This window comes from Oreochromis niloticus, linkage group LG7 (assembly GCF_001858045.2).
Source record: "Oreochromis niloticus isolate F11D_XX linkage group LG7, O_niloticus_UMD_NMBU, whole genome shotgun sequence".
NCBI lineage: Eukaryota > Metazoa > Chordata > Actinopteri > Cichliformes > Cichlidae > Oreochromis > Oreochromis niloticus.
In genome coordinates, this window is record NC_031972.2 from 50,848,015 (window position 1) to 50,874,219 (window position 26,205).

At 40.3% G+C, this 26,205-nt stretch overlaps 2 protein-coding genes across 12 annotated transcripts; one reads left to right on the forward strand and one right to left on the reverse strand.

The window, feature by feature from the left end:
* The first annotated feature begins 2,033 nt into the window (after positions 1-2,033).
* epx (eosinophil peroxidase) lies at positions 2,034-11,503 on the forward strand. Its single transcript, XM_005470618.4, has 17 exons — positions 2,034-2,312; positions 2,404-2,491; positions 2,563-2,650; positions 2,775-2,950; positions 3,430-3,562; positions 3,665-3,794; positions 3,884-4,090; positions 5,434-5,800; positions 5,879-6,039; positions 6,108-6,366; positions 6,450-6,620; positions 8,623-8,860; positions 8,938-9,149; positions 9,224-9,388; positions 10,217-10,297; positions 10,403-10,499; positions 10,674-11,503. The coding sequence occupies exons 1-17, from the start codon at positions 2,295-2,297 to the stop codon at positions 10,729-10,731; spliced, it is 2,649 nt and encodes an 882-aa protein (XP_005470675.1). The 5' UTR covers positions 2,034-2,294; the 3' UTR covers positions 10,732-11,503.
* rab3il1 (RAB3A interacting protein (rabin3)-like 1) lies at positions 11,327-26,184 on the reverse strand. 11 transcript variants are annotated; one of them, XM_005470610.4, is made up of 13 exons: positions 26,081-26,179; positions 25,585-25,899; positions 19,934-20,102; positions 19,702-19,797; positions 18,955-19,032; positions 18,579-18,806; positions 18,264-18,383; positions 16,253-16,381; positions 16,045-16,157; positions 15,826-15,849; positions 15,389-15,488; positions 12,992-13,058; positions 11,327-12,428 (listed from the first exon to the last, which is right to left on the reverse strand). In XM_005470610.4, the coding sequence occupies exons 2-13, from the start codon at positions 25,791-25,793 to the stop codon at positions 12,343-12,345; spliced, it is 1,419 nt and encodes a 472-aa protein (XP_005470667.1). In that variant the 5' UTR covers positions 25,794-25,899; positions 26,081-26,179; the 3' UTR covers positions 11,327-12,342. The 11 variants fall into 11 exon arrangements, 9 of the variants coding, with proteins under 9 accessions (XP_005470667.1, XP_005470672.1, XP_005470673.1 ...); XM_005470615.4 differs by lacking the exons at positions 25,585-25,899; positions 26,081-26,179 and adding exons at positions 20,200-20,268; positions 21,349-21,453; XM_005470616.2 differs by lacking the exons at positions 25,585-25,899; positions 26,081-26,179 and adding exons at positions 20,200-20,268; positions 21,049-21,342.
* Between the last annotated feature and the right edge of the window lie 21 nt (positions 26,185-26,205).

The window sequence follows — 26,205 nt, forward strand, 5'->3', positions numbered from 1 at the left end:
TGCTTCATTGTTTGTTTTTAAAGTTTCATTTATCGTGCTATCGATCCTTGTTACTGTGTTTTTCCCTGTGAATCTGTGCCAGATAGACAAATCCAGAAAGCTCCAAACACAAAGGTGGCTTTAATCCAACCTGCAGATTAACAAATAATCTGCTTTTGTTTATTCCTGCACCTCAAAACCAGGTGATGGTGAGAAATGCTTTATCCCATATTTGGGAAATTTCTTTGTTACAGCAGTTGAAATCATGATGAAATAATTATAATAACAATAACATTTAGTCATTGTGGACATCCAGGTACTTGTACATTTCCATCACATCAACATCCTGGCATAAAGCTGTTCTTTCTCTCTCTCTGGTCTTATTCACATTCACCAGGACATAATGTCTCCCAGCCCACATCCACAGAGTCATAAGTATATAAAACCTTCAGTCTTATCTTTCACTTTGAAAAACAAATACTTAAATTACAAGAAAAAATAAACTGACTATCCAACCATATAGTCAAGTGAAAAAGACAGTAGACCCTGTTTCAGTTCTAAGGTGTTACATATCAGGACATCATAAAATTAATCTGGTCCTTAGCAGCTCTTAAATTATGTAAATACAAACCCAGATGAATAATATAGATTTTATTTATTTATTTATTTCACACATGGTACAGCAGTAATTCATTTCCCATACACAACGTTCCTTTCAATTAAAGTAACACTGTTTATTATAACACTGTGTCATTATTTATTTACTAAAAACTGGTAGCAGCTTCCCTGATTACTGTTCATCAGCAAGTGTGATGACCTTTATAAAAGCAAAAATTTTGTCCATTTGCAGGAGCATATGGGTACACGTCAAACCAACGCCAGGCAGGAAAGACATTATCAATGATCACAGAGAAGGAGCTGTTGCCATCATTCTGAATGAGAAAGATTATTCATACATGGAAGCAATTAACATTCAAGACATGTCAGTAGTCCTAGCAAACTGTCCCTAAGATCAGTCCATGCGTTGGTCACAGAGACTGCACACTGCAGGCACCGAGTCAACCATGAACTCCTTTGTATACAAAATGCTGTCCTGTGACCTTGAGAGAGCAAAGCATAAACAAATGCCCACAAAACTCAAAGAACTGAAGCGACACTGTAAAGAAGACTTGGAGCAATAATGTGAGACTGATAGCCATACAGAAAATAATTATTTCAAGTTATTGCTGCTAAATGTGTTCCTACAAGTGACTGAATCGTGGGGTGCACTTAGTTTTAAGACCTGCTAAGGACCAGGTGGTGTTTTTTTTTTCTTCTTTTTTTTGAAAAAAAAAATTTCTATCAGAAATGATCACCTGAAAGAATCCACTTGACCAGAATTCATTATTTACAAGTGAGGAAATGTGGGTCAACTGACACTTGATCTACCTGTATGCCAAATATTTGGTTGTACCTTTGTGGATACATCGGCTCTTCTCTGGAGCACATGGAGTAGATGGTGGGTCAACAGAGATAATATTAATAACAGCATAATGAAATGGGACTGGTGAATCATTTGATGGTATCACACACCTGGAACATCAAAGGGGGGGGAAGCAGGCATACATTTGACTTGTTAAGCCTCACAGTGGACAGAAACACTCTGAGATCTTTCTGTCTCATCCTTGTGCTCAGTTCATGGTCATTTCCCAGAATCCCTGCTTCCAGCGCACCCACCTGTCTGTGTCACTGGCACAGGGACCATCAGATTGAAATGTTTGGCATGTGGTGAAGACATAGACACCCTTTTAATAAAAAAAAAAATCCCCAAATACTAAGCTTACCTTGTCATTGTGAAGTCTAACTGTTTTTTTTTTAATCTGCTACTGAAGTTACTTTGACATCTAATATTTCAGCCGCCTCTTTGGTTGGTTGAGTGCTCTACTACAGCAAAGACATACTCTCTCTGCTCTGCTGAGGGATAGGTAGGATTATTTAATTTATTTGTAATGCTGATTTGACAGACGCTTTTCATCGAGGGCGAGAGCACAGACGTAAATTTGATTTGAGAGGTTATTAGGTCGAGGCTGCGAGTCCTGCGTTTGATGTTGCCTTTCTGTCACCAGGAAGGACAGATAAGGGGATTCTGCACATACCTGTTGGCCCCGCTCACAGTGTATACATAGCACCCTTGACACTTGGAGCCAAACACACACAGCTACACTTGCTTGCACTCAAGATGAGTCGGAGCGAATGCAGCGGTAAAATCCTCCCAATCCTTCTCTGAACCCGAAGCGATTCTTCTTTGTTCACACTGAAAAGTTTACAGAATTGCAATGAATACAGCGCTTGTGGTGAGTTTCTGCTTTGATGTACAATTTAAAGTTTATGCAAAAATTTCAACGTTTTTTTCAAAATTTGAAGGTTAATGTGTTTTCATTTCAGGTGTCTGCGTCTCTTTTTCGACTGGTTCTCGTCCTGCTCTTCATCCCTGGTCATGCTTCACTGGCCAAAGTATTTGGCAACACCTCAGGTAAGATTTCTGATCATTGCTGAAAAGAGAAGGTGCTTTAGAGCCTTTCTAACTGCTCTGCTCTGTGCTAGTGGTGTATCTGGGATCTGCGTTTGTTGATGAGGCTGTTCGGAGGGCGATTGAGCTGACTGATGCTGCGTATGCCCGCACAAGTGAAAGGTAGAAATTCTTTATTTCGGTCTAAAATATATCTGGAAATATTTCACACCAGGCTGACACATAGAAAAAAATAAATAATTTTACCTCTGCGAGGGACTGAGTACAAAGTTCTGAATGTTTCCAGGGTGAAGATGTCGCTGTCTGAAGGCGCTCTGAGACCCAGTGACCTGCTGGCTCAGTTCAAACAGATTGAAAGCAGAACCAGGACCCAGATCCGGGCTGCTGAACTGCTGGACAACACAGTGGAGCTGATCAGAGAGATGGTCTACACTAACACCATGATGCAGCCCAACGCTTACGGTACTGAAGAGCAGCGGAACACCATGTAAACCTGCGGGCCATTTAATCTGATGAATGATTAAACAGAAGCTTTATTCTACATCATACTTTTAGTTTGTTTCAAGATATAGTATAACACAGCCAATTTATTTCATCTATAACTCTTTGTTTTATGTGCTTCATTTAACCAGGTAAGGGTATCTTTGTTATTAAAAAAAATCTCTTGTTAAGCAAGACAGAAGATATTTTTACAATGATGACTACAAACAATACAGTTTCCATATTGTGCCAGAAAATATTAGTCAGTATAAGCTGACTCATGGAGGCTACTGAAGCATAATCAAGTTCAGCAAAACCAAATTCCAGAAGTAGATTTGTATAATTTGTATCTGTTTTTGACAGGAAACGACGCAACAATTGATCTGATCTTTCTCATATATATTTCTTTATGTTTAAGTGTTACTAACTTGGACCTTGCTGTGCTTACCGTCCTTCCACAGAGATGCTGAATGAAGAAGATGTGGAGAATTTGCTGCATGTGACAGGCTGCTCCGCTGAGCTGAAGACGCCCAGCTGTCAGACAGACTGTCTCTCTGAGCGCTACAGATCAGTCACAGGCGAGTGCAACAACAGGTCAGAGCATGTATAAAAATCAGCACTTGACAGACTGGCGCTGTGCCCAACAGACATCGTTGTTTTCAGGTAACCATCTCTCTGTGTTCTGCTGCTATACAGACAACATCCGAGATGGGGGGCTGCTAATATCCCGTATTCCCGCTGGTTGGCTCCAGAGTACGAGGATGTGTGGGGGATGCCCAGAGGGTGGGAACCAAAACACACCTATCACAATGCCAGCCTGCCTCCAGTAAGAGTCCTGCAGCAGCTCTCGCTCGTCCTCTGTCCTGCCAGCCGCTGTAAGCCTATCATTCCTCATCATCATCTCTTGTGTTCCAGGTGCGACTCGTGTCACAGGAAGTGCTGTTCACTCACAACGACAACATCTCTGTGGACTCCACTCTGTCTCACTTGCTGGTGGACTGGGGTCAGTGGATAGACCATGATCTGGTGCTGACGCCTCAGAGTCCAAGTACAGCCGCCTTCAAGACTGGAGCTGACTGCACCCACACCTGCAACCGAGACTCACCCTGCTTTCCCATCCAGGTGCATATCACCAGCTCTCTCAGAAGGCTCTAATTTATTTTGTATTTTTTTTTATAATTTTCCTTCACTTGCTAAATGCAAAACCTGTAACCTGCATAGTTTCTGTATATTTACTGTATATCAGATTATCTCTCACTATTAGCACCAGACCCAGTAACACTGTCAATGGTTTAAATAGAAAATATAAACCAGGAAATACTCTCTCATTACACCCAATTAGAAGATTTCTCATTGGCTGTTGTACATAAAGTTCTGTGAAAAGAAAGTTCACTTGACTGCTTTCATAGGAATTAAGAGCATAAGTAGCAGCCAGGTGCACAAGCGAGGTTGAGCAAATTTATAAAAGCAGAAGTTTAGGCAGTTTGAAGGTCTGGAGCATTCAGGTGTGTGCTAAGACAATGCTGCAGTCTTCCCAGGAGTGGACATTCAACCAAATTCACCCCAACATCAGAACCTGCAATGCTAAGAGAAAATGCAAAAAAAAAAAAAAAAGATCTACATCTGAGACCCCAAAGTGATAAAGGTCATGACAGTACAATTACAAAAACACTGAAGAAGTATTTGGAAGGATTGCCAGGAGAAATCATTTTCTGTCTAAAAAGAACATGGCAGCACGGCTTAGGTGTGCAAAGTTGCATCTGAACAAACCACAAGACTTCTGGAACAATGTGCTTTCGACAGATGAGACCAAATCAGAGATGTTTTGTCATAAAGTATAGAACCATATTTTTTGAAAACTAAGCAAAGCAAATGCCTCGCACTAAATGACAAGCGAGGTGGTGGAGGGGTGATGATTTGGGCTTGTTTTGCAGCCACTGGGTCTGTGCACCTTGAGGTCATATTGTCAACCATGAACTGAGTCATGTATAAGGACAGCAATTCCATGAACACCAGCAATTGTCTGAAAAAGAAAAAAATGAAAGTGTTCAAATGAGCCAATCAAATCCAGACCTCAGGCTGACTGAAATTCTGTGGGAGGACCTTAGGAGAGCAGTGCAAATGCCTACAAACCTCTATGAACTGAAACAATCTTGAAACAAAGCGTGAGCCAGAATTCCTCCAGAATTCCTGTCTCATCATTGGAGAGAGCCAGGTTCTCCATGATGTGAGAAACTGATAGTTACCTCATGTTATTGCTGCTAAAGGTAATTCTGAATCACAAGTAGACACGGCTGATATTTTTTATTCTTTACTGTTGGAGGTGAAATTATTTTAGAAATTTAAAATTGACCTCTGTTCCCAAAAAAGACTAGACTCACATCATTTTTTTCTTTATATCGTTTCTATGGAAAAGAATGTTTTTCCCTCATCATCAGCAGTTTAAAGACAACTTTCTTTCCTAGATCCCACCATCTGATCCTCGTAATGGGGTCCAGAGTTGCATGCCTTTCTTCCGCTCTGCTCCCAGCTGTGGTGCTGGAGTTCTGCCTCATCATCAGCGGGAGCAGCTCAACGCCATCACCTCCTTTGTTGATGCCAGCATGGTGTACGGCAGCTCCACCAGTCTGGCCTCTGCTCTCAGAAACCAATCTTCTCCTCTGGGCTCAATGGCCATCAACTCCCAGCACTCAGACCACGAGCTCGCCTACATGCCCTTCCTGCCTCGCCTCCAGGCTCACCTGGACCCCTGCGGCCCTCGCAACTCCACCACCTCAGGAACATCAGACAGGTCTGCTCACCAACAGAACACCACATCCTGCTTTCAAGCTGGTGAGTGGGCGAATGCAGTAAATCCTCCACCCACTGTAAGCTTCAGTGCAGCTGTTGCTCATGACTAATGCTTCACAGGTGATTCGAGAGCCAATGAACATCTGGGATTGATTGCACTGCACACGCTCTTCCTGAGAGAGCACAACCGACTGGTCAAAGAGCTGCACCTGCTAAACCTTCACTGGAGCCCAGACACCCTCTACCAGGAGGCCCGCAAGATCATAGGAGCCATTCATCAGGTATCTCCAGGAGTTTCTGATGAACAACCTGTACTCATCACTTTAACTGGTGTTCTTAATCCTTTAAGATCCTAACATGGGAGCACTACCTGCCACGGGTCCTTGGTGAGAGTGCCATGTCTCATCTGATGCCTCCTTACAAGGGTTATGATCCCGACATGGATCCCAGCATTGCTAATGTTTTTGCAACTGCTGCATTTCGTTTTGCTCACGTCACCGTGCAACCAGTAGTGACCAGATTGGGGCCGGGATATAATGCTAACTCCCAGTATCCCTCTCTGCCGCTGCATCACTCACTGTTTGCCTCTTGGAGGGTTGTGCAGGAAGGTAAAGAGCAATGTTGTTGTTTTACTTTGATTACATATACTCAGCATTTCTATTTCTATTTTAATTTCCTCCTGTTGTTTCAGGTGGTATAGACCCAGTGCTGCGTGGCCTCCTGCTGTCTCCAGCCAAGCTGCAGACTCCCGGTCAGATGATGGTGGAGGAGCTGACAGAGAGGCTCTTTCAGGCACAGGGTGGGATGCCTCTGGACCTCGGGGCCCTTAACCTCCAGAGAGGCCGAGACCACGGCCTGCCCGGTATCAAGACTTGCAACCTCTCGCACCGATATCCCTCTAAACTACTGACTGTCCTAGTGTTCTCTTTTCCAACTCCATGTTTTCATTTTTGAAGTCAGCTAGAGTAGCTTTGCACCAGTCACAGTTAAAAGTAATCCATATGTGCAGTATCTTATATTGATCCTTAATACAGTCTCTCACTTCCTCCTCTATCTGAAACAAGACATTTTAGAACCTCTCCTTTTAAACAGACTTTCTTGTGATTGGCTGCCCCTCATATTAGAGGAGGGGCAGGTGGGTGGGGATTACTTGAGCTACCCTTCACATTTTGGGAAATGGGAGACATACATAGAAATACAGTATATTAGGCAAACACACATTTGTTCAGCCTTAAAAGTCAATATTTGGTGTGACCACTACAGAGTGCAGCCTCTATAGAGCATGCTTTACAGATGGCTGCACTGGTGTGCCTCCTCCTTCAAATTTGTATTAATCACTCCATCAGACTCCATCATGTTGCCGCTGATTTTGAGTCCAGCGCTTGTTTAATCTGGCGTACCTCAGCTTTTTCTGCCTGTTTCCTTCCTCAAGAATAGCTTCTTGACAGTTACCCTTCCACTGAGGCAATTTCTGATGAAACTTTGTGGAAATCATCTTATTGATTCAAAAATAGTATTTTATGCCTGTCAGACTGTGTTATCGTTGGCATTTTTGACAGATACAACTAAAGACATTGGAATAAATAAATAAAACACACACACAAACATTTTCAAATGTTACTGTGGGCATCAAGTTGACATAATACTTTCCCTAGCCCCTTATCCTAAACCTAACCATAACCTAATTGTAACTCTAACCCTACAATCCATTTTTGGGGGCGTCCTCACAAAGATGTTTAAACAAGTGCACACACAGAAAGAATACATCTCTTTTAAATGATTTAAAAAAAAATCAGGATCCACAATCCATAGTTTCCAACACCCATATTTACCTCTTTTAGCCTAGTATGTATTAAAAAAAATTACAATAGCGTTAAGACCATAAAACCATGTACCAGTGGTTGTAGTTTTTCTGCAGTTACAGTATTCCCTCTATTATCACAGGGCTTCCATTCTGGGGAAATCTGCAAAGTAGAAACCATATGTTTATTATATTACTTTTGTATATTTTAAGCCATAAAAATCCTCCCCATGCTCTTATAAACCCTATTATAACTTTGTTATTCATTTTTTAGGCTAGATAATGCTTATTTTTACTGCAAAAATAAATTAAAATTTTAAAAAGTAAAACACAGAGAAACTCATGATATAATGAAATTCCTGGGATGTAAATTTGCAGATAAATCCACGATGTAGCGTGTCTGGAAAGGTAAAGCGCAATGTGACGTGGGAATACTGTATACTAATTCTTGTATTAAACTGTGTATTTTCATATTCTAGCTGCAAAAAGATAAGAACACAGTTGAAGTTATTGTAATGTAAGGCAACGTGCACAACATCACAGCATCATTAATAGTAGTTATCCTTGTTTCCTTGAAAGTCTGCCATGAAAAGTGTGTGCTGACTCATGAACCAGTTCCAGATGTAGGAATGTGTTAATAAGCCTGCCAGGTGGCCTGTAGTCCTCTAATAGTTATTTGTGTTGCTTGTTAATTAAGAGTGAAAACTGGCTCTCAGAAATTTTCCTCAGGGAGTGACTTCTCATGGACCTAAGTCACCTAGTTCCTAATGTGCGTTATCACGTGATGCTACTGCAACAGTCACTGCAGAGAAAAACCTTGAGAGAATCCAGCCTGATGCAACCTAATCTTATCTTTTTTTATCTCATTTTTTATATATTTACACTGAAGTTTGAAGGTTCTTGTTTCCCTCTAATTACGTCCTTCCTTTCTAACTGTAAAGCACTTGGTAAAATTTGTATTTTGTTAGGTTCACTTTCACATGAGCCCCATGTATTTAATGCTCGTCTCACTTTCTTTACTCCATCTTTAACCTGCAGTCCTCTGACTCATCTCCTCCACCAGGATACAGCTCCTGGCGAAGGTTCTGTGGCCTTTCTGTTCCCAACACCACACTGGACCTGGCTGAAATTCTGGGCAACTTCACTTTGGCTCACAAATTCCAACTCTTGTACGGGACACCTCACAACATCGACGTGTGGGTGGGTGCCATCTCTGAGCCAGCTCTGCCTGGAGGCCGAGTCGGACCGCTCCTGTCATGCCTGCTCGCAAGACAGTTCAGAGCGCTGAGAGACGGTGACAGGTGGGCCACAGCTAAAATTAAATTATTAAAAATATGATGCAAAAAGTGAAATTCTAAAATATGTGCTTGTCTTTCAGGTTTTGGTGGGAGAGGGAAGGAGTGTTCACCAGCGCTCAGAGGAAACATCTGCGTTCGGTCTCTTTGTCCCGCATCATTTGTGACAACAGCCACGTCACACATGTCCCTGCCGACCCGTTCTCACGCACCGAGACCTCAGAGGACATGCTGGCCTGTTCCAACCCCCTCATCCCTCACCTTGACATCAGCTCCTGGAAAGAGCAGGACTCGGGTGAGGCTGTGGAAAACAAGTTGTGTCGAGTATTAAGGTGGGATGGCCTTATTTTTTCACTGACTTTCTCACAGATCCCCGCTGCGGTCCAATACCCAGGATTCAATCTGGCTACTATCTCCTCTGTAACTCTGTGATCCTGTATCAGTGTCACTCTGGCTACAAGCTGCTGGGAGCTTCATCCATCAGTTGTGATCCAAACAGCCAGCAGTGGAGCCCAGCACCCCCATCGTGTCAGGGTACGAAAACTAAACTGTCCAGTCAAGTCCTGATGACATGCATTACTGGAATGCATTGTTGTTTTCTTTTCACGCCAGAGTTTAAACATTATGTTTTTTGTTTAAGGAATTATAATTGTTAAAAAATTAGGCACTAAAGCTCCTTTTTTATCTTGGAGATTTCATAACACAACTTTCATTTAACTCAAGAATGAATTTGAAATTCCAACTTCCAGGAAGAAATTTTAACCAGGAAAATTCAAACATGAAAATTAAAAAATACAATTCTCCAGAAAGGGCAATTTAACTAATTGCTGGAGTTTATTTTCAACACATTTTTCAGCAGTTTAGTCAGCTATATTATCTAGATTAATTGTTTCTAATATCTGGGCTGCAGCCCCCGGTGGACTGTGAAGGTACTGCGGCAGGGTCCTAATCATCTATTTTTTTTAATAAATCATTCAGTCAACTTATTTTTTAGTTAAAAATATGCCATTAAATATGTCAGTTTAATCAAGAAAGTACTGAAGCTAATGAAACCAAGTGATGGGACTACAAAAATAAGATATGCAATTCTTTGTTTTCAGCCATATTTTGCATCAGTAGTTGATAAAAGTAAAATGGAGCAGTGGCTGTCAGATGCCACAAGTGAAGTTTGAAATAACCAGAAAATGTAATTAAAGGCTTGGGTGGACTGCAGAAGATATTCTGTGGGCTGTGGCAGTCATAAGTTTGGAAATACCTGGTCAGTATCCCTAATGAGATTTCAGCAACACCTCTGGGACCAACTCCACATGCCTCGTAGAGACATCATTTGTTTCTCATCTGTTTTTTTGGCTGATTTTGCAGATATCAATGAATGTGAGGAACTGACTTCTTGTCCACAACACCTGGAGTGCCTGAACATACCAGGGTCCTTTGTGTGCTCAGGTTGGTTTCAGATCAGTTTAAATATTTCCCAATGTGAATTTTAAACACCATTCAGCACGTAATATCTGTCACTTCTGATCCTGAACACCTCTTCACATGACCCAGAGCCCTCTTCGCTGTCTGCTGTCTCCATCGTCACCGCAGTGATAGTGGTGTTTGGAGGCGTGGCCGTGCTGGTGATGGGCATGTTCTGTTTTCGAAGGCAAGTCATCTGCATGCAGATTTCTCTTTTTATACAAACACTGGTGGGCTAGTTTCAACAGACTGAATTGAATTGAAATGTAATGATTAATGGAGCTATACAAACATAGTGAAATTAATTGAACTGTTCGCTAAAAATATTTAACATTTTAATAACTGAATTTGTTTCTTGCAGATATTTCCCCAAGAGAGAAGCGCTGGTGACTTCTGGATGTTGCCAAGAGAAAAGTTAATCAGTCCTTTGTAAGAGTTTGGTTGATTTTTGTTGTAATATTCCTGTGAAATTATCAAAATGTTTTTAAATGTTCTTATGTATTTAGTTGACTAGCTGCAGTTTTTTTTTTTCATCTTAATTTATAAGTATCACATGTGTGTTCAATAAGAGTTCAACTTATAAGAAATTCATCTTGATTTTATCTTGTCTCCTCCGTGCTCATTGATAAATAGCAGGTCAAACTATTTATTAAGGTCTGCTGTAATCTGTACAAAGAGGTCATGAAAACAGCAGCTCAGAGAAGTCTTTCCAATCCGGAAACTCAAATCTTACTGGAATGTCGGCTTCATAAAGCCCCTCTGAGCTGGACACGGTCTCAGTATTTCCTCGGTATTCCTGCTTGAGAACCTGTTTGGCGTATGTAAGTGTTATGACCTTATTCTAATACCAAATCTGTGACGTGCCCAGAGCAAACATCACCCCTGGGTTATCCGGTGTCACTGGGTTGAAATTAGTTGAAGTGATGAGTCATCTTTCCTGAACAAACTTCCGGAGTCTCCCTCTGATCTCTTGATCAGATTTCTAATAATAAAAGAGACATGGAACAAAAGTGATAGCTGGTATACAATACCTCGTGTTTAATGGAGTTTTTACACAGGTGATTATGAGTACACTGAGGTCAGGAACCTCAAAGCCCTGCATAAGGCTAAGAAGCAGTTATTGCACGCTCTGACACGCTATACTTTATTTTTACCTTTAAAGATTTTTGTTTAAAAAAAAAAAAAAAAAAAGTCAGTAACAATAAATCTATAATATGAGGTACAACCTATATACACTATGGCTATGTTCTGCATTCATGCAAAGTCAATTATGGCTTTTACTTTATGTTCATACTGTTAACTACAGATGTGCAAAACTCGATCACATCTTAAAAGCTTTTTTTCCCCTGGCACTGTAAAGCTCTCCCTATTCTGAGCATGGGTGGGTAATAATTAACAATACATCTGATTTTTAGGTACAGGGCTAACGAGAAGCTGAAGGTGACTAAGTTAAGTCTTTGTACAAGGCAGAGCAGGAGGTGTACCAACAAAATTAAGGCCATGCTCAGAATGAAGGTCTGGGCTGTGGTGTCTGAGCTGATAACTGAAAGTACAAAGAAAACAAACTGAATCATTGCTGTGTGGAAACAAAACTATTACACCACATATTTGTAATACTTGAGGTTAAGATTGTGCTCATTATTTTGCAGGCTAATGCCTTAATCAGGACACACAGTCTATTGTATAAAAATGAGAAATTTTGTGTTCCATGGGTGATTCAGTAAGAAGTTTCTCCACACTTTCTGGAGGACAACAGTTATTTTCCGGGAATGTGGTGCAACAGAAAAACCCTCTCCGACATGTCTGGGAATAACATCATCAAACAAAACATGGACTTTAATGTCATTCCTGGAGTGCTGGTTTGATTCTAATCGTTTTATTGCATTTCCAAAAGTGACAAACACGTTTTGCTTCCCTTGCTGGTGACCTCTGCTGCAGCACTGTTCAACCTGATCAAAGACGTGTGCGTTGCCACAGTTACCCAAGGCTGTAACTGCTATGCTCTCTTGTTGGGTGCTCCAGGTACCGGCCTAGCCCTGGTCAGTGAGGTAGAAACCTAATTTGGCCACATTCATCTCTCTACGAAGACGCATGATTTCCCAGAACATCTGCTCCGCTGAACATGGAGGGGGGGAAACAAAAAAAATTAGAAAGAAAGATATCGGTTGTTGGCAAAGTTAAGACCGAGCAATAACAGACCCATACACCTGTAATTCAAAGGAATTTTAAAGGAAGACGCAGTATTCTGTAAGTAATTCTATGTAGTGCATAACTTCATGTGTTTTCAGGGAAAGAAGAAATAATTAAAAGATATCATATAATAGAAAGGACAATTGATTATTAATAAAACATCCAGCATGCACATCAACATAATGATTATTAAATAAAGATGTAAAAAGGCAAGATTAATACACTCATGACACGGCTCACGCCCCAAAAAATACAATGGAAGATGGGGAAATATTGTTTTTCCAAAAAGTTACCATGAAATTACCCACTACTTACTACTTATGCTGTACTTAAAAGTACTGTACTTACTTGCAGTACAATTTATATCCTTCCTGTAAAATTACTCAATACTTAAAATTCCTCATGCATTACATAAAATTACTTGCATAATAATTAAATTTGCTTAAACTATTTGTCTTTGTTTTCTGTAATGCGTCTCTCTTAACTTACCATCATGTCTCACCAGGCCCTGCTGGATGTAGCGGATATAAGTGAAGAAATTGCAGACAGCCGTGATCTAGAAAGGCGAATATGTGACAAGGTCACGACTCTACACAGTGACTGCGCAAACTTTTATAACACTGGCGTGCTTTGGGATTTTGTATCAACCAAACATTATTACTATAACTGCATAAATGTAATGAATGACATTTAAACTTTACAGTTTGTACAGGGAGTGCAGAATTATTAGGCAAGTTGTATTTTTGAGGAATAATTTTATTATTGAACAACAACCATGTTCTCAATGAACCCAAAAAACTCATTAATATCAAAGCTGAATGTTTTTGGAAGTAGTTTTTTGTTTGTTTTTAGTTTTAGCTATTTTAGGGGGATATCTGTGTGTGCAGGTGACTATTACTGTGCATAATTATTAGGCAACTTAACAAAAAACAAATATGTACCCATGTCAATTATTTATTTTTACCAGTGAAACCAATATAACATCTCCACATTCACAAATATACATTTCTGACATTCAAAAACAAAACAAAAACAAATCAGCGACCAATATAGCCACCTTTCTTTGCAAGGACACTCAAAAGCCTGCCATCCATGGATTCTGTCAGTGTTTTGATCTGTTCACCATCAACATTGCGTGCAGCAGCAACCACAGCCTCCCAGACACTGTTCAGAGAGGTGTACTGTTTTCCCTCCTTGTAAATCTCACATTTGATGATGGACCACAGGTTCTCAATGGGGTTCAGATCAGGTGAACAAGGAGGCCATGTCATTAGTTTTTCTTCTTTTATACCCTTTCTTGCCAGCCACGCTGTGGAGTACTTGGACGCGTGTGATGGAGCATTGTCCTGCATGAAAATCATGTTTTTCTTGAAGGATGCAGACTTCTTCCTGTACCACTGCTTGAAGAAGGTGTCTTCCAGAAACTGGCAGTAGGACTGGGAGTTGAGCTTGACTCCATCCTCAACCCGAAAAGGCCCCACAAGCTCATCTTTGATGATACCAAACCAGTACTCCACCTCCACCTTGCTGGCGTCTGAGTGGGACTGGAGCTCTCTGCCCTTTACCAATCCAGCCACGGGCCCATCCATCTGGCCCATCAAGACTCACTCTCATTTCATCAGTCCATAAAACCTTAGAAAAATCAGTCTTGAGATATTTCTTGGCCCAGTCTTGACATTTCAGCTTGTGTGTCTTGTTCAGTGGTGGTCGTCTTTCAGCCTTTCTTACCTTGGCCATGTCTCTGAGTATTGCACACCTTGTGCTTTTGGGCACTCCAGTGATGTTGCAGCTCTGAAATATGGCCAAACTGGTGGCAAGTGGCATCTTGGCAGCTGCACGCTTGACTTTTCTCAGTTCATGGGCAGTTATTTTGCGCCTTGGTTTTTCCACACGCTTCTTGCGACCCTGTTGACTATTTTGAATGAAACGCTTGATTGTTCGATGATCACGCTTCAGAAGCTTTGCAATTTTAAGACTGCTGCATCCCTCTGCAAGATATCTCACTATTTTTGACTTTTCTGAGCCTGTCAAGTCCTTCTTTTGACCCATTTTGCCAAAGGAAAGGAAGTTGCCTAATAATTATGCACACCTGATATAGGGTGTTGATGTCATTAGACCACACCCCTTCTCATTACAGAGATGCACATCACCTAATATGCTTAATTGGTAGTGGGCTTTCGAGCCTATACAGCAGCGGTCCCCAATCCCAGTCCACGAGGGCCGGTGTCCCTGCAGGTTTTAGATGTGTCCTTGATCCATCACAGCTGATTTAAAAGGATAAATGACCTTGTCAACATGTCCTGAAGTTCTCCAGAGGCCTGGTAATGAACTAATCATGTGATTCAGGTGTGTTGACCCAAGGTGAGATCTAAAACCTGCAGGGACACCGGCCCTCATGGACTGGGATTGGGGACCCCTGCTATACAGCTTGGAGTAAGACAACATGCATGAAGAGGATGATGTGGACAAAATGCCTAATAATTCTGCACTCCCTGTATATGAAGATCTCTACCAGCACATTAAAAGGCCTTAAAAGAGAATAAAACAAAACAAACAAACAAACAAAAACCTCAAGAAGAAAAAAAATTACATACTATGAAAGCTACCTGCCTTAAGGCTCCAACTAGACAGAAGATGTCAAGTCGTTGCGTGAGTGCATCATTTGCTGGGAGGAGTTAACTAATGCTAATATGGTGCAAAGCATGCTTAGGGCGAGGCACACAGAAACCAAACATTCCTTCAGAGAGAAAAATTGCCTGAAGTGAAAGAGCTGAGGATCTGAACCACAGGTAGAAACAACATGTGTTTGCTCGAGTCAAACTGTTTGATAAGGGTGTGCAGATAATACTACAGGTCTGCCTTGGGCAGAAAGGAAGCGATATTTACCCGTGCTCGGCTGGAAGGTGAGATGTAATAGTAGCTCTCTTTGTCGCCAAGTTTAATGCGATGTTTGCAAAGCCGTGACAGGCCACTTAATGCACATTTTCTACAAGAGAAAACAATGTGTCAACAATTTAATGCAGCAACATGTAGATGCACAGTCATCTGTTTTAGGACAGCATACAGCAAACATGAGCTTACAGGTCTTTAGTTCTTCAGCAGTAAAACATACTGAGAACACTTTACAACACATTTTAGTGAAAGAGAGGTGCGCAGAGAGAAAGTTAGCCACAAAAGGAATGAAAGTGGGACCCAGTCTGGTTCATTCATTTACAGATTTGTTTGCATTGTTGCACACATCTGTCTTGACAGCTTTTTATTTCATGCTACAGTTGTCAGTTAGTGAAAAGCTGAAAGGATTATTGGCTCCCGAGAGGACTTACGTCTCTACTGCAGCCCTAAAGCCACTGGGGAAAAAAAAAAAAAAAAAGATTTTAGATCAGACAGTGATTAGAAATGTGCCCACTGATTAAACCACTCTCAGTCATAATTGTAAGATAGACAAAAGGCTCTGATCATAAACCATCGATGGAAAAACCATACCAACCAAATCAGAGCAGTGAGTGGTGAAACACAACAGGATGACAGTCGGGCTAACTCACTTAGGACCTCCACACTCTATAGCTGAGGCTTTAACCATCGGTAGTGCCGACATGGCGACAGGCTCGATGGTCAGAGAGTTGTTCTCCACTGCGCTCTGAACCAGCTGGGACAGCTGTGGAGAACAGGAATCACTAACATTAACATAACTTCACATTAAAATACACACGAAGCAGCGTGGTAGCTGTACAAAGAAGCAGTGAGAATGACCTCTGATCTCGTGAAGGAGAGGCAGGGCCCGATGTCTTCTCTGTAAATACGACTCAGGAAGGCAGAGGAGCGGTCCAGACTCGGGCGTTCCTTCCACATCAAAAACTCAGCAAATAAAATGGAGTCCATCTGCAGAGAGAAAACCAAACCTTCACTCAAACTCTAGATAAAACCGTTTCTTTGACACACATCTAGATTAAAGACATGTTTAATCCCCAAAAGACCGATGGCTGACAATAAAAGATCCACTCTTAAACACACAAAAGTGTTTAAATACTAAAGATTCGAAAATCTTGTATTTAAAGAATTCGGGCTGTCAAAACATCAGAGTTTAAAAAGGAAATATCGTCAATATAAAGCCCATAAAATTCCTCCACCTTATTTAGGATTTATATGATAGAAGACAAATGATCTCAGCAGACCTGACGTGAAAATCATTCCACAATAATCAGGAAGTCCGCGAATACCAGAACAGACTGGACTGGAGCAAACCTTGAGCACGCTTTGGTCAATTCATATAGCTGATAATCTGGATTTAGAGAGTGTCTATAAATATATGCTCTTCATAGTCTAAGGAGCTTGGAAAAAAAAGCGTCTGGACTTCTTTAAGTTGCTTGAAGACGTTTCACCTCTCACCACGTTCAGTCAAAGTTATGGAGTTTGTTGTAGGAAGGGATTCCCACAGTGTGAAAATTATGGAGTTTCACACTGAATTTGGCAGGAACACTTTCAGTGGCTCTAAGATCTACAGCATCTCCTTCAATATTGAAAATGAAATTGACTTGAAAAAAAATTTAATATTGAAAATTGTTTCTAGCTGAATGGATACTTTAAGCTCATTAAAAACTGCTCCAAACGGTGTGTTCATTTCCATTTTGACCATTTGTTTAACTTTGGTTTTAATTTTTTTAATGTTAGTTTTACTTTTTATTCTTTATTCTTATTCTTATCAATGTTGCTGTTGTTGTTGTTGTTGTTGTTGTTGTTGTTGTTGTTGTTGTTGTTGTTGTTAGTAGTAGTAGTAGTAGTAGTAGTGGTAGTAGTAGTAGTATATGGGCGGTACTAGCAATGGGGAAGTAAAATAATAAATAATCCAATGCATCATTATAACCACTTGACTGACAGTCATGTAGACATCCTCAATGTCAAACATCTGCAACAATGTCCCCTCAGGCTGGCTGCATAGACAAATATCTCCAGAGAGACAAGATTTTGATTTTGTTTTTGATTTCTTTAGCTTGTTTTCAAATACACAACATAGTTTCTGGTAGTTTTTAGTTCTCTAAAAACTTGTTTTAGTTAGTTATAATAACCTTTGTTCATAGTAAGACATAACACCAGTTATGTGGAAAGGATCTAGAGACAATATCCCCACAAATGACACATCACTTGCAGTTAAACATTAATCCATTATGATAGAAAAGTCAAACAATAATTTCAAAGTCATAAAAAAAAAAAAACAACAGCTGCAAAACTCTGAGGCCAAAATTTACAACCTTGGGCAATATGGATAAGAGACACCAGGGACAATACCACACTTTTAGCAATGAGCCAGAGGCGCTGACGTTACTGAACCAGCTATACAAACTCTAAAAATCTGACACAACAGAAATTATGGCGACATAAAATGGTATCTTTTGTTTTTGTTGTAGTCATACTAGATAATTCAGTGAGTGTGTCATGCTTGGCAATTTTCAAAAATATCTATAATATCTCGAAAGTAGCTGACATATCTGTGATTATCTGTCAAGAACTGGGTATAAACTTTGTGTTTCACTAATGTATGTTCAACACAGATAACTCCAGTAAGAAACAAACAGCTGCATCAAGAAGTCCCTGTTCACCTTACATACACGCTGACAAATTTCAATACAAACTAAGGAAAGATGCTCTCAGATCAGACTCATCACACTCTTGACTCAACAGATATCGCAGTCTAGAATCACAGTGAAGACGCAGGTAAATTTGAAAGATTAGAGAAATGTAGGAAATGTAAAGGAATGCAGATTACCTGTCTGCCATCAGTGCCTATCCCCTCCGTCTGTTTTTGCCATTGAGGGTCATAGGTCATACTGACAGACTGGCCAGGTATCAGACAGAAGATCAGAGAGAGGAGGGCAGGAGCGGCAGGCTGAGAGAGGAAGAGACGCCAGATAAAGACAAGAAGAACAAGTCGGAGAGGTTAACAGAAAGAAGGGAAAAAAGGAAAGAGAATCTGGCTAAAAGTGATAAAAGTGACTGGAAACAGAAATGGGAAATAAAGTGGGACGCATATGCACGCATACCTGAAGGAGAGGGAGAGACAACTGTATAAACTTCAGTTTACCTCTCGGTCCTCTTTGGACACAGGCTGAATGGAAACTGAGGAAACTTCTTTTTTTGCAGGTGAGAGTGGAAATGCACCGCTGGCGCTCTTGTTTCGGATGTGCGATTTGTACGATCCCCTGGTACCCGAAGACTGCAGCTGTGGATGCAGCTGGCGGTTTGGTGAAGAAGGTGTGGACGTCAACACCAGAGTCTTGAGTGCCGTCACTTCTGCTTGCAGAACATCAATCTGCAAGCCAGACACAAAAAAATTTAATATTGACAATTTGGGGCTATTTTGTGACCTTCAACTATGTGGAAAAAAAACTGATTCAGAAAATATTTCTGTTCTTCACTGTTTTAAAAAAAAAAAAAAAGAAAAAAGAAACTTCACACACCTTCCCCTGAGCCTCCTTGAGCTGTTTCTCTGAAGCTGCTTGTTTCACGTTAGCGTCACGCACCATCTTGTGAGCCTCCTGTTGAAAAGTAAATTGAGACTAATTAAAATTGTACGTTCAAAGCTCAGCAGCTAAACAAAGACAGTGACTGGCTGGTCAACACAGCAGAACATGTAAAGAAAAATATGCCCTTTGTGGCATTAAAAAGCTACTTTTGGTAAGAAGTGTGCTGTCAATTTTGTGACTGAAAGGTATTTTCTGCAGCTGGCCTTACTGCATATGTTTAAGAGTGTAAGATTTTAAAATATACTTTGGATTATTTTCCATCAGAAATTATCTGCATGTTTTGAACCGCTAATCTGCGCTACTCTTAGCAGACTTCTGTTCACTATTAAAATGAGCTGGCTGCATCTTTGTTTATACACTGATGCATTTTTAGTAGCTAAACCTCAGAGCTAATTTAGAACAAACTTGGTAAATCTGGCTCTTAACAAAGAGATGGAGTCCTCCAGAGTCAGTGGGCAGGAAAATCAAAAATAATAAGAAAAAAAATGATTTCAAAGCAATTACAATGTTGCTTAAAAATCACATCAACCTGAAATTTTTATTTATATAAAGGAAGTGATGATTCTGTAGAAATGCAAACTGCTGATTTAAGGACTTTTGTGGCACGACACCAACCGCCTTCTTCGTCACCAGCTGTCAGAATTACAGTGCACTCAGCAGAGAGCAATGATTACTGCTGACCTCAAACAGACTGGCTGTCAGCTCCTCTAGCTCCTGCTCCAGCTGATTCCTAACTTGCGACAGACGCTCGCACTCCTTGTCCTTTAGTTTCAGTTCCTGAGATGTGCAGGGGAAAAGGACACAACCACATTTAAAACAGAGAAGAACATTTGCATTGTCAGCGCCTTGTTTTCCTGGTCACACTATCTTTTGTTTCTCTGTGTGTGCACAACCACAAAGTAGGTTACTATACCTTCTTTGCAGCATCCAGCTGTTCCCTGAGGATCTCTGACCCTTTTTCCCTGATCTCCAGGGAGGAGCTGCGAAGCCGGGAGAGCTGGCCATGGCCTCGGATTGAGGTGGGCCCGACCTGGTCTCCTCCCTCCATTCTGGTCTCTGGCTCTGGATCCAGATCTACCAACCTTCACAAGACCAAAAAAATAAATCTTGTAATAAAAATAAATAAATATATAAAAATAAAATCAATCCTGTACTTAACTACATCCTAATGAGGTTTACAATTTGGAGGCTTCAGCTTGTGCTTCTTCCTCTTAATTCTGCTAACAGGTCTCTAACGGCTGGTATGCCCTGTTTACAAAAATACAACCAGAGCATTTTCACATTTAAAAGCCAGAGGATTCCCCAATTTAAAAACATAAAAATAAAATTAAAAGTAGCTTGAAAAAAAAAAAAGGATCACAAGATCAAATGTTGGCCTTCGGCATTAGTATATTAATGCTTTTCAGGCAATAGTTTAGATCACAACACTGGATGCTGACACAAATTGCATTTAGGCTTGGCTAAGTGTACAATCTGACTACTTAACACCTCGTGTTGGTACTAAGTGTGTAGATTTTACAGTAATTTAAAAAACTAAAATTAACACCAACGATAAATAAACTAAATATCTACAAGAAATAAAAAAGTAAACTGAAACTAGAACCACCTTTCAAAACTACACTATAAAATGTAAACAAAAACCAAAATAATAATTAAAAGAAAAAACACCAAACCATAACAACCTAAGAGCCAGTGTGATGAATTACAAACCCTGAGATCCATTTCTATTTACTTTTCCAGTGTTAACATGTCAACACAATCTAACAACAGCCTTCTTGGTTACAACAGTGGGCTCACTGCAAGACCCCGGGGTGGACCTCGCACCACAGATTGGAAACCTCTGATACAGCATTAAAAATCCCGACATTTGAATTTAAAGGAAGTTTAAGTTACTTTTATCACCAAGTTGCAGATAAATCGATCCACAAAGCCGCTAACTAATTAGCAGACCTTGAGCTAACTAGCTAGTTAGCTTACACTTACAACTTTTTTACCACGGAGAGGTCCCTCGTCAGTATCCGCCCTTACCCTCTCTGTCAGTGTCCGGGACAGCAGACAAACCTCCCAGCCCGTCTGCGTATTTGTCAGCTGTTCCCCTCCAGTTTCCCTGAGCTGCTGCTGCTGCTTTTAAGTTAAGAAATATTGCATAAAGCGAGCTAATGTCCGAGTTTCAGTGAAACTAATCCCAGTCGTTTTAAATCACAGCTGAGGAATGCGGACGCCTGCGCAGACGATCAACCGCCCAGCAGCAGCAGTTTCAGTCAGAAACAAGACGAAAATCAAGAGTAATGCCAGCTCTGGTTTGCACTTCCCAGAAATAACACTCACTTCTTTCTTCTCTTTTTTTTGCCAAGACAGGAAAATGAGTGTATCTCCTTTTTCCTGCCTCCTCCTCCTTCTTCTTCTTCTTCTTTCTTCTTCGCTCTCACAAGTCACATGATGACATCCACCCGACTGGCACGTCCTGTACGTGGACCAACAAGGTGTCACGGGTCTACCTGCTTAGGTGTATGCTTTTTGCGTGACCAGAGACAACCGATTACAGAGTCACTCCACGGAAAATCAGTGAGTCCCCCCTCTCTGATCCCCCAATATCAGCTAATATTTTTTATTTTATTATATTTTGTAGTAACTTTATCATACTTAATGGAACCATACAAATCACTTTTCTTCACTGGGTAAAAGCCATCCAGGGTACAGGCCCTCTGAACACATATTGATGGGTGGTTATGAATTAGGCATAAGATAGGCATAAGATACATTTTATGGCTCACACTTCAAAAGTGCCAAATTTCTCATGTACTTTCATGTACTGATACTATTTTAACCTTAATCCAATGTCAAGAAGATTGAGATCCCTCAGCTCCAAGCAGAAATGACATAAGAGGCCTAAAATCCAGCTTTTGTGTGTGCAATGTAACACAGAGTGACAGAGTCTTATGTACTTACTTACTGTGTTTATATTAAGTGTTGTACTAGAAATCTCTTACATTCAAGGATGATCAAACATAATGTGCGTTAGTTGCATTTAATTTTTTTGTAATCAAAATTAAAAATCGTAAGTTACTACAAATTGTTTTTTCATTTAGTAGAACTTGATTTTTCTGAATGTGCAATACTAATTGTTTACCCACTGAAGATACATTTCAAGTTATTCTTAGTACTGCGTACTGGCAATGAATAAGTTGTCCTAACATAGTTATCTTTTTCTTTTTTCTTTCAGTCCACATGTTTGCATACTTTTTTAAGTTCCTGAAACTAATTAGGTTGTACAGGGTACTCAGAATAAATAAGTTGCCCTAACTTAGTTATCTTAAGTAAGCTTAGCTTTTTTGAGGCAACAAGTTTGTATACTTTTTTAAGTTCTGGGAACTAATTTGATTCTACAGTGTATGTGCTTTTGCTGATAGTTATTCCAGTTGCAATCATATCAGAGGTTTAATCAAAAGATAATCAACAATCAATAAAGTTGAATAAAAATATAATTTTAATGTGTAAACCTTTAAGCCTTGTGCGTGAGGAACGTGAAGCAGGCAGAAAGACAGAGTAATAGAAAGGTTTTTGATTTTATTATGCATGAACAACCAGAAGAAGTCATTTTTAACTCTATTGCAATTGATTAAGCCTTCTTAATCGTGGCTCAAGAGTTGGGAGTTGGCCTTGGAATCGGAAGATTGCCGGTTCGATCCCCGGCTCGAACAGTCTCGGTCGTTGTGTCCTTGGGCAAGACACTTCACCCGTTGCCTACTGGTGGTGGACAGAGGGCCTGGTGGCGCCAGTGTTCGGCAGCCTCGCCTCTGTCAGTGCGCCCCAGGGTGGCTGTGGCTACAATGTAGCTTGCCATCACCAGTGTGTGAATGTGTGTGTGAATGGGTGGATGACTGGATATGTAAAGCGCTTTGGGGTCCTTAGGGACTAGTAAAGCGCTATATAAATACAGGCCATTTACCATTTCTTTTTCCCAACCCACTGTGGATTACAAATTGGATTCACTGTTTGAGATTTGCTCTGCTCACTGCCACCATCTTGGATTGGGGCAGTGAGGGCATTCTCCCCTTAGCCATGCAGGATGGCCAGGAGGGGAGAATTCATCTACATGTTCTCTCTCTCCTCCAATAAAATGTCATCAAAACTGGCAATAGGCATTTAGAAACAGTTTAGATTAGATAATTTAACATTTTTTACTTTTCTTTGAACTTTAAAACATTTCGATTATTATTAACCAGTTGAGCTGTTTGCCTTGCCCTTGCTAAAATGCTTAGTAAAGTATCCTATCTGCTAAAGTTAAAACTGTTTACATTCCCTTTTTTGGATTCTTTTTTAATGTAAAGATAAAACTTGAGTATGAGTATTAACATTCACTTTTGTGAGGGTTATAGTATATAATAGGTTATTCTAGCCTTTAATCAGAGACTCGGACGCTTTGAACGGAGAGCCCGTCCAGACTTCTGTACAGAGATAACAGGGATCGTAACACCAAAACTCAGAAAGTTTTTGATTTGAAGGTAAATATGTTAAACAATATGCTAAGTTAAAAGTTAAATATGAAGCTAAAGTTAGTTTGCACTCTTATCTGCAAACGTGCTGAAATTATTGTACGAAAAAGGTGGTGAGAATTTATCCCCTATGGTTGCCTCCAGGGTCCCTGAAATTTTAATGTTCATCATGGTTTCATATTCATATGAAATATGGTCAAAGTTACAAATAATAATATCAGCCCCAATACTCGAAGTTTACGGGGGGTTTTCTACTCTTGGATCTGTTTGATGTCACTAAGAGCCAATATTCTAATATGGTTATCTCAGCCCCACACCTTTTACTGTGAAATCAGAAGTCCCATCCACCTGCTCTTCAAACCTGGTCTGCCAAAATCACAGAGCAGGGATGTCAAACTTTTTTATATTGTGGGCTGGACGAGTTAAACTCCCCTTTCTTTAACTACACACTTAATCCCTGAGATGTAGTAATATAGTGTTATATGTTAACATATATATATATATATATATATATATGTATATGTTAACATATATATATATATATATATATATGTGTGTGTGTGTGTGTATAATATAAAATATCTGCTTTCAAGTTTTTCTATGTGATAAAGAAACGCTGCTGCAGTAAATTACAGACATCTGTCAGCATGACTCTTTTGGCCGTAAATTGTAAGAAATTAATGTGTAAAATTACAGAAAAAGTTCTGGCATCTCATTGCCCAGGCTGTAAGTATATTTTTTCATTTTACTGAGGGCCCACTATTAAACAAAACAGAAATTTCTTGAGTAGTTTCTGGAAAAAACAGGAACTTTTCTGTAACTGAATTGTTTGGTGTAGTATGAATGGCCATGGTGGAGGTCTTTATCATTAGGCAAAACTATAAAACTTACAGTTAACAGTCTAGGATTATTCCTTCCTTCACATTTTCTAAAGCCATCCAGTTGGCCGGACTGGAGTCTTTAACAGGCCGATTCTGGCACCTGGGCCTTATTTTTAACACTCCTACTATAGATGGTGTAAAAGACCGATCTAGCCTCTCAGCTGTTTATGAAGTCCTGAAACTGTACGTGATGAGCAAGGAATGGATCTGACTTTAAAACCAAGAAGGAAGCCCACTTGTTGGCTAATGACATTTCATTGACGAGTCTTTAGCCAATGAGCATATCTTAGACACCCCTCCTTCCTGACTCTAAGCCTAATCATTTTATTCAGTATGTCGTAAAACTACAGAGCAAGTTTTTTTTGCAACCAGATGAGTCGCCCCCTGCTGGCCATTAAAAGGAACGCACAAATCAGTGATAAGGGTGGGGAGAATTCATGTTCAGGAACATTAATTAATAGATCACAATTTCACACAAGGCTGTAAGACTGTGTTGGTTTACGTGAAGCAGCCAATCAGAAGAGAGGACAGGGAGAAACAACAGTTTCCTTCAGGGGATGAACTTGGCTACTCCAAGGTCCAGTTTTTCTTTAAATTTTTTAATGTCTGACATGTCCTGTCAGTGAATTTGTCAGTAGGAAAGAATTAGGCATACTGCTGACTGCAGGGTTTAAGGCGCTAAAACTCGCAGCGTTCTGTGCGGATTACGTTTAAAGCATTTATCCTCAGGCCAACACGGGCACGTTTTCCAATTTTTGCATGATCGCTGAACAGCAGAATGATTTTTCATTTACAAAACATGCTTAAGAAAATACCGATCACTGCTGGAGTTACACTAAAACTAAACACAGACCTTTGTTTGCACTTTTGCATATCTGACTCAGTCACCTTGTTACAGGTGCACGTGCCGACAATCACAGACTTCACACTGAGCAGGACTTGTGGCAAAGGAATGTGCTATTTTTAGATACATTTTGCACCAGAGTTCATAAAACTGAATATTTTAAGCAAATCTCACAAGATAATCAATAAGTTAATGTGCAGAATTACACAACTATCTCTGGAGAATTTGGACAAAGGGAAGATAAATATAAACATGAATCTTTATATATAAGCAGCAGCTGTCACGTGTTATGTTAAAAAAATGTTTTATCAGTTTATCCAGTGCTTCAAGATTTAACACTTACTGTCCAACAACACAGGCTTCCTCCTTGGTGACCTTGCCAGACTTGTGCCTGACAGTAGGCACATTTTGTGTGCCAAAGAAGACTGCAGAGGAGTATACTGCAATCCCAGATATCCCCGCCTTGAGGACTTCATATCCCGGGCTCGATGAAGTTGAAGAAGGTGGAGAAGAGGAAATCTGGACGCTGTGAATTCCCTCAAAAGCATCCATAAGTTATCTCTCAGGCTGTGCAGAGATTCATCAAATTCTGTTAGATAGCTCCTGGGACGATTTAATTTGAGGAAGGATGACTCTGACGTGTGTGGGTATTAAGCACCTAAGATGCAGAAAACACAGAGTTACATACTGCAATTTAAAATCTGTGCAACTAACTTCAAGATCTTTTCCCCTTTCTGAATACCACATTTTTCTTTTCTTTGCAGGCTGATTGTGCTGAGTCTGTTAAACTGCAATTGTGAGATGAATTAAGGAGAAAAAAATGGAGAGGATATACTCACCAGAAATAAGCAAAATTGATTCACAGACGTTGCCAGCGCAGAAGAAAATCTGCCAAAAGCAGCAGAAACCAAACGCCCAGCACTTCGCCCTGCTGTTGGTCCTCCTGGTTATACAGGAAGGGTTA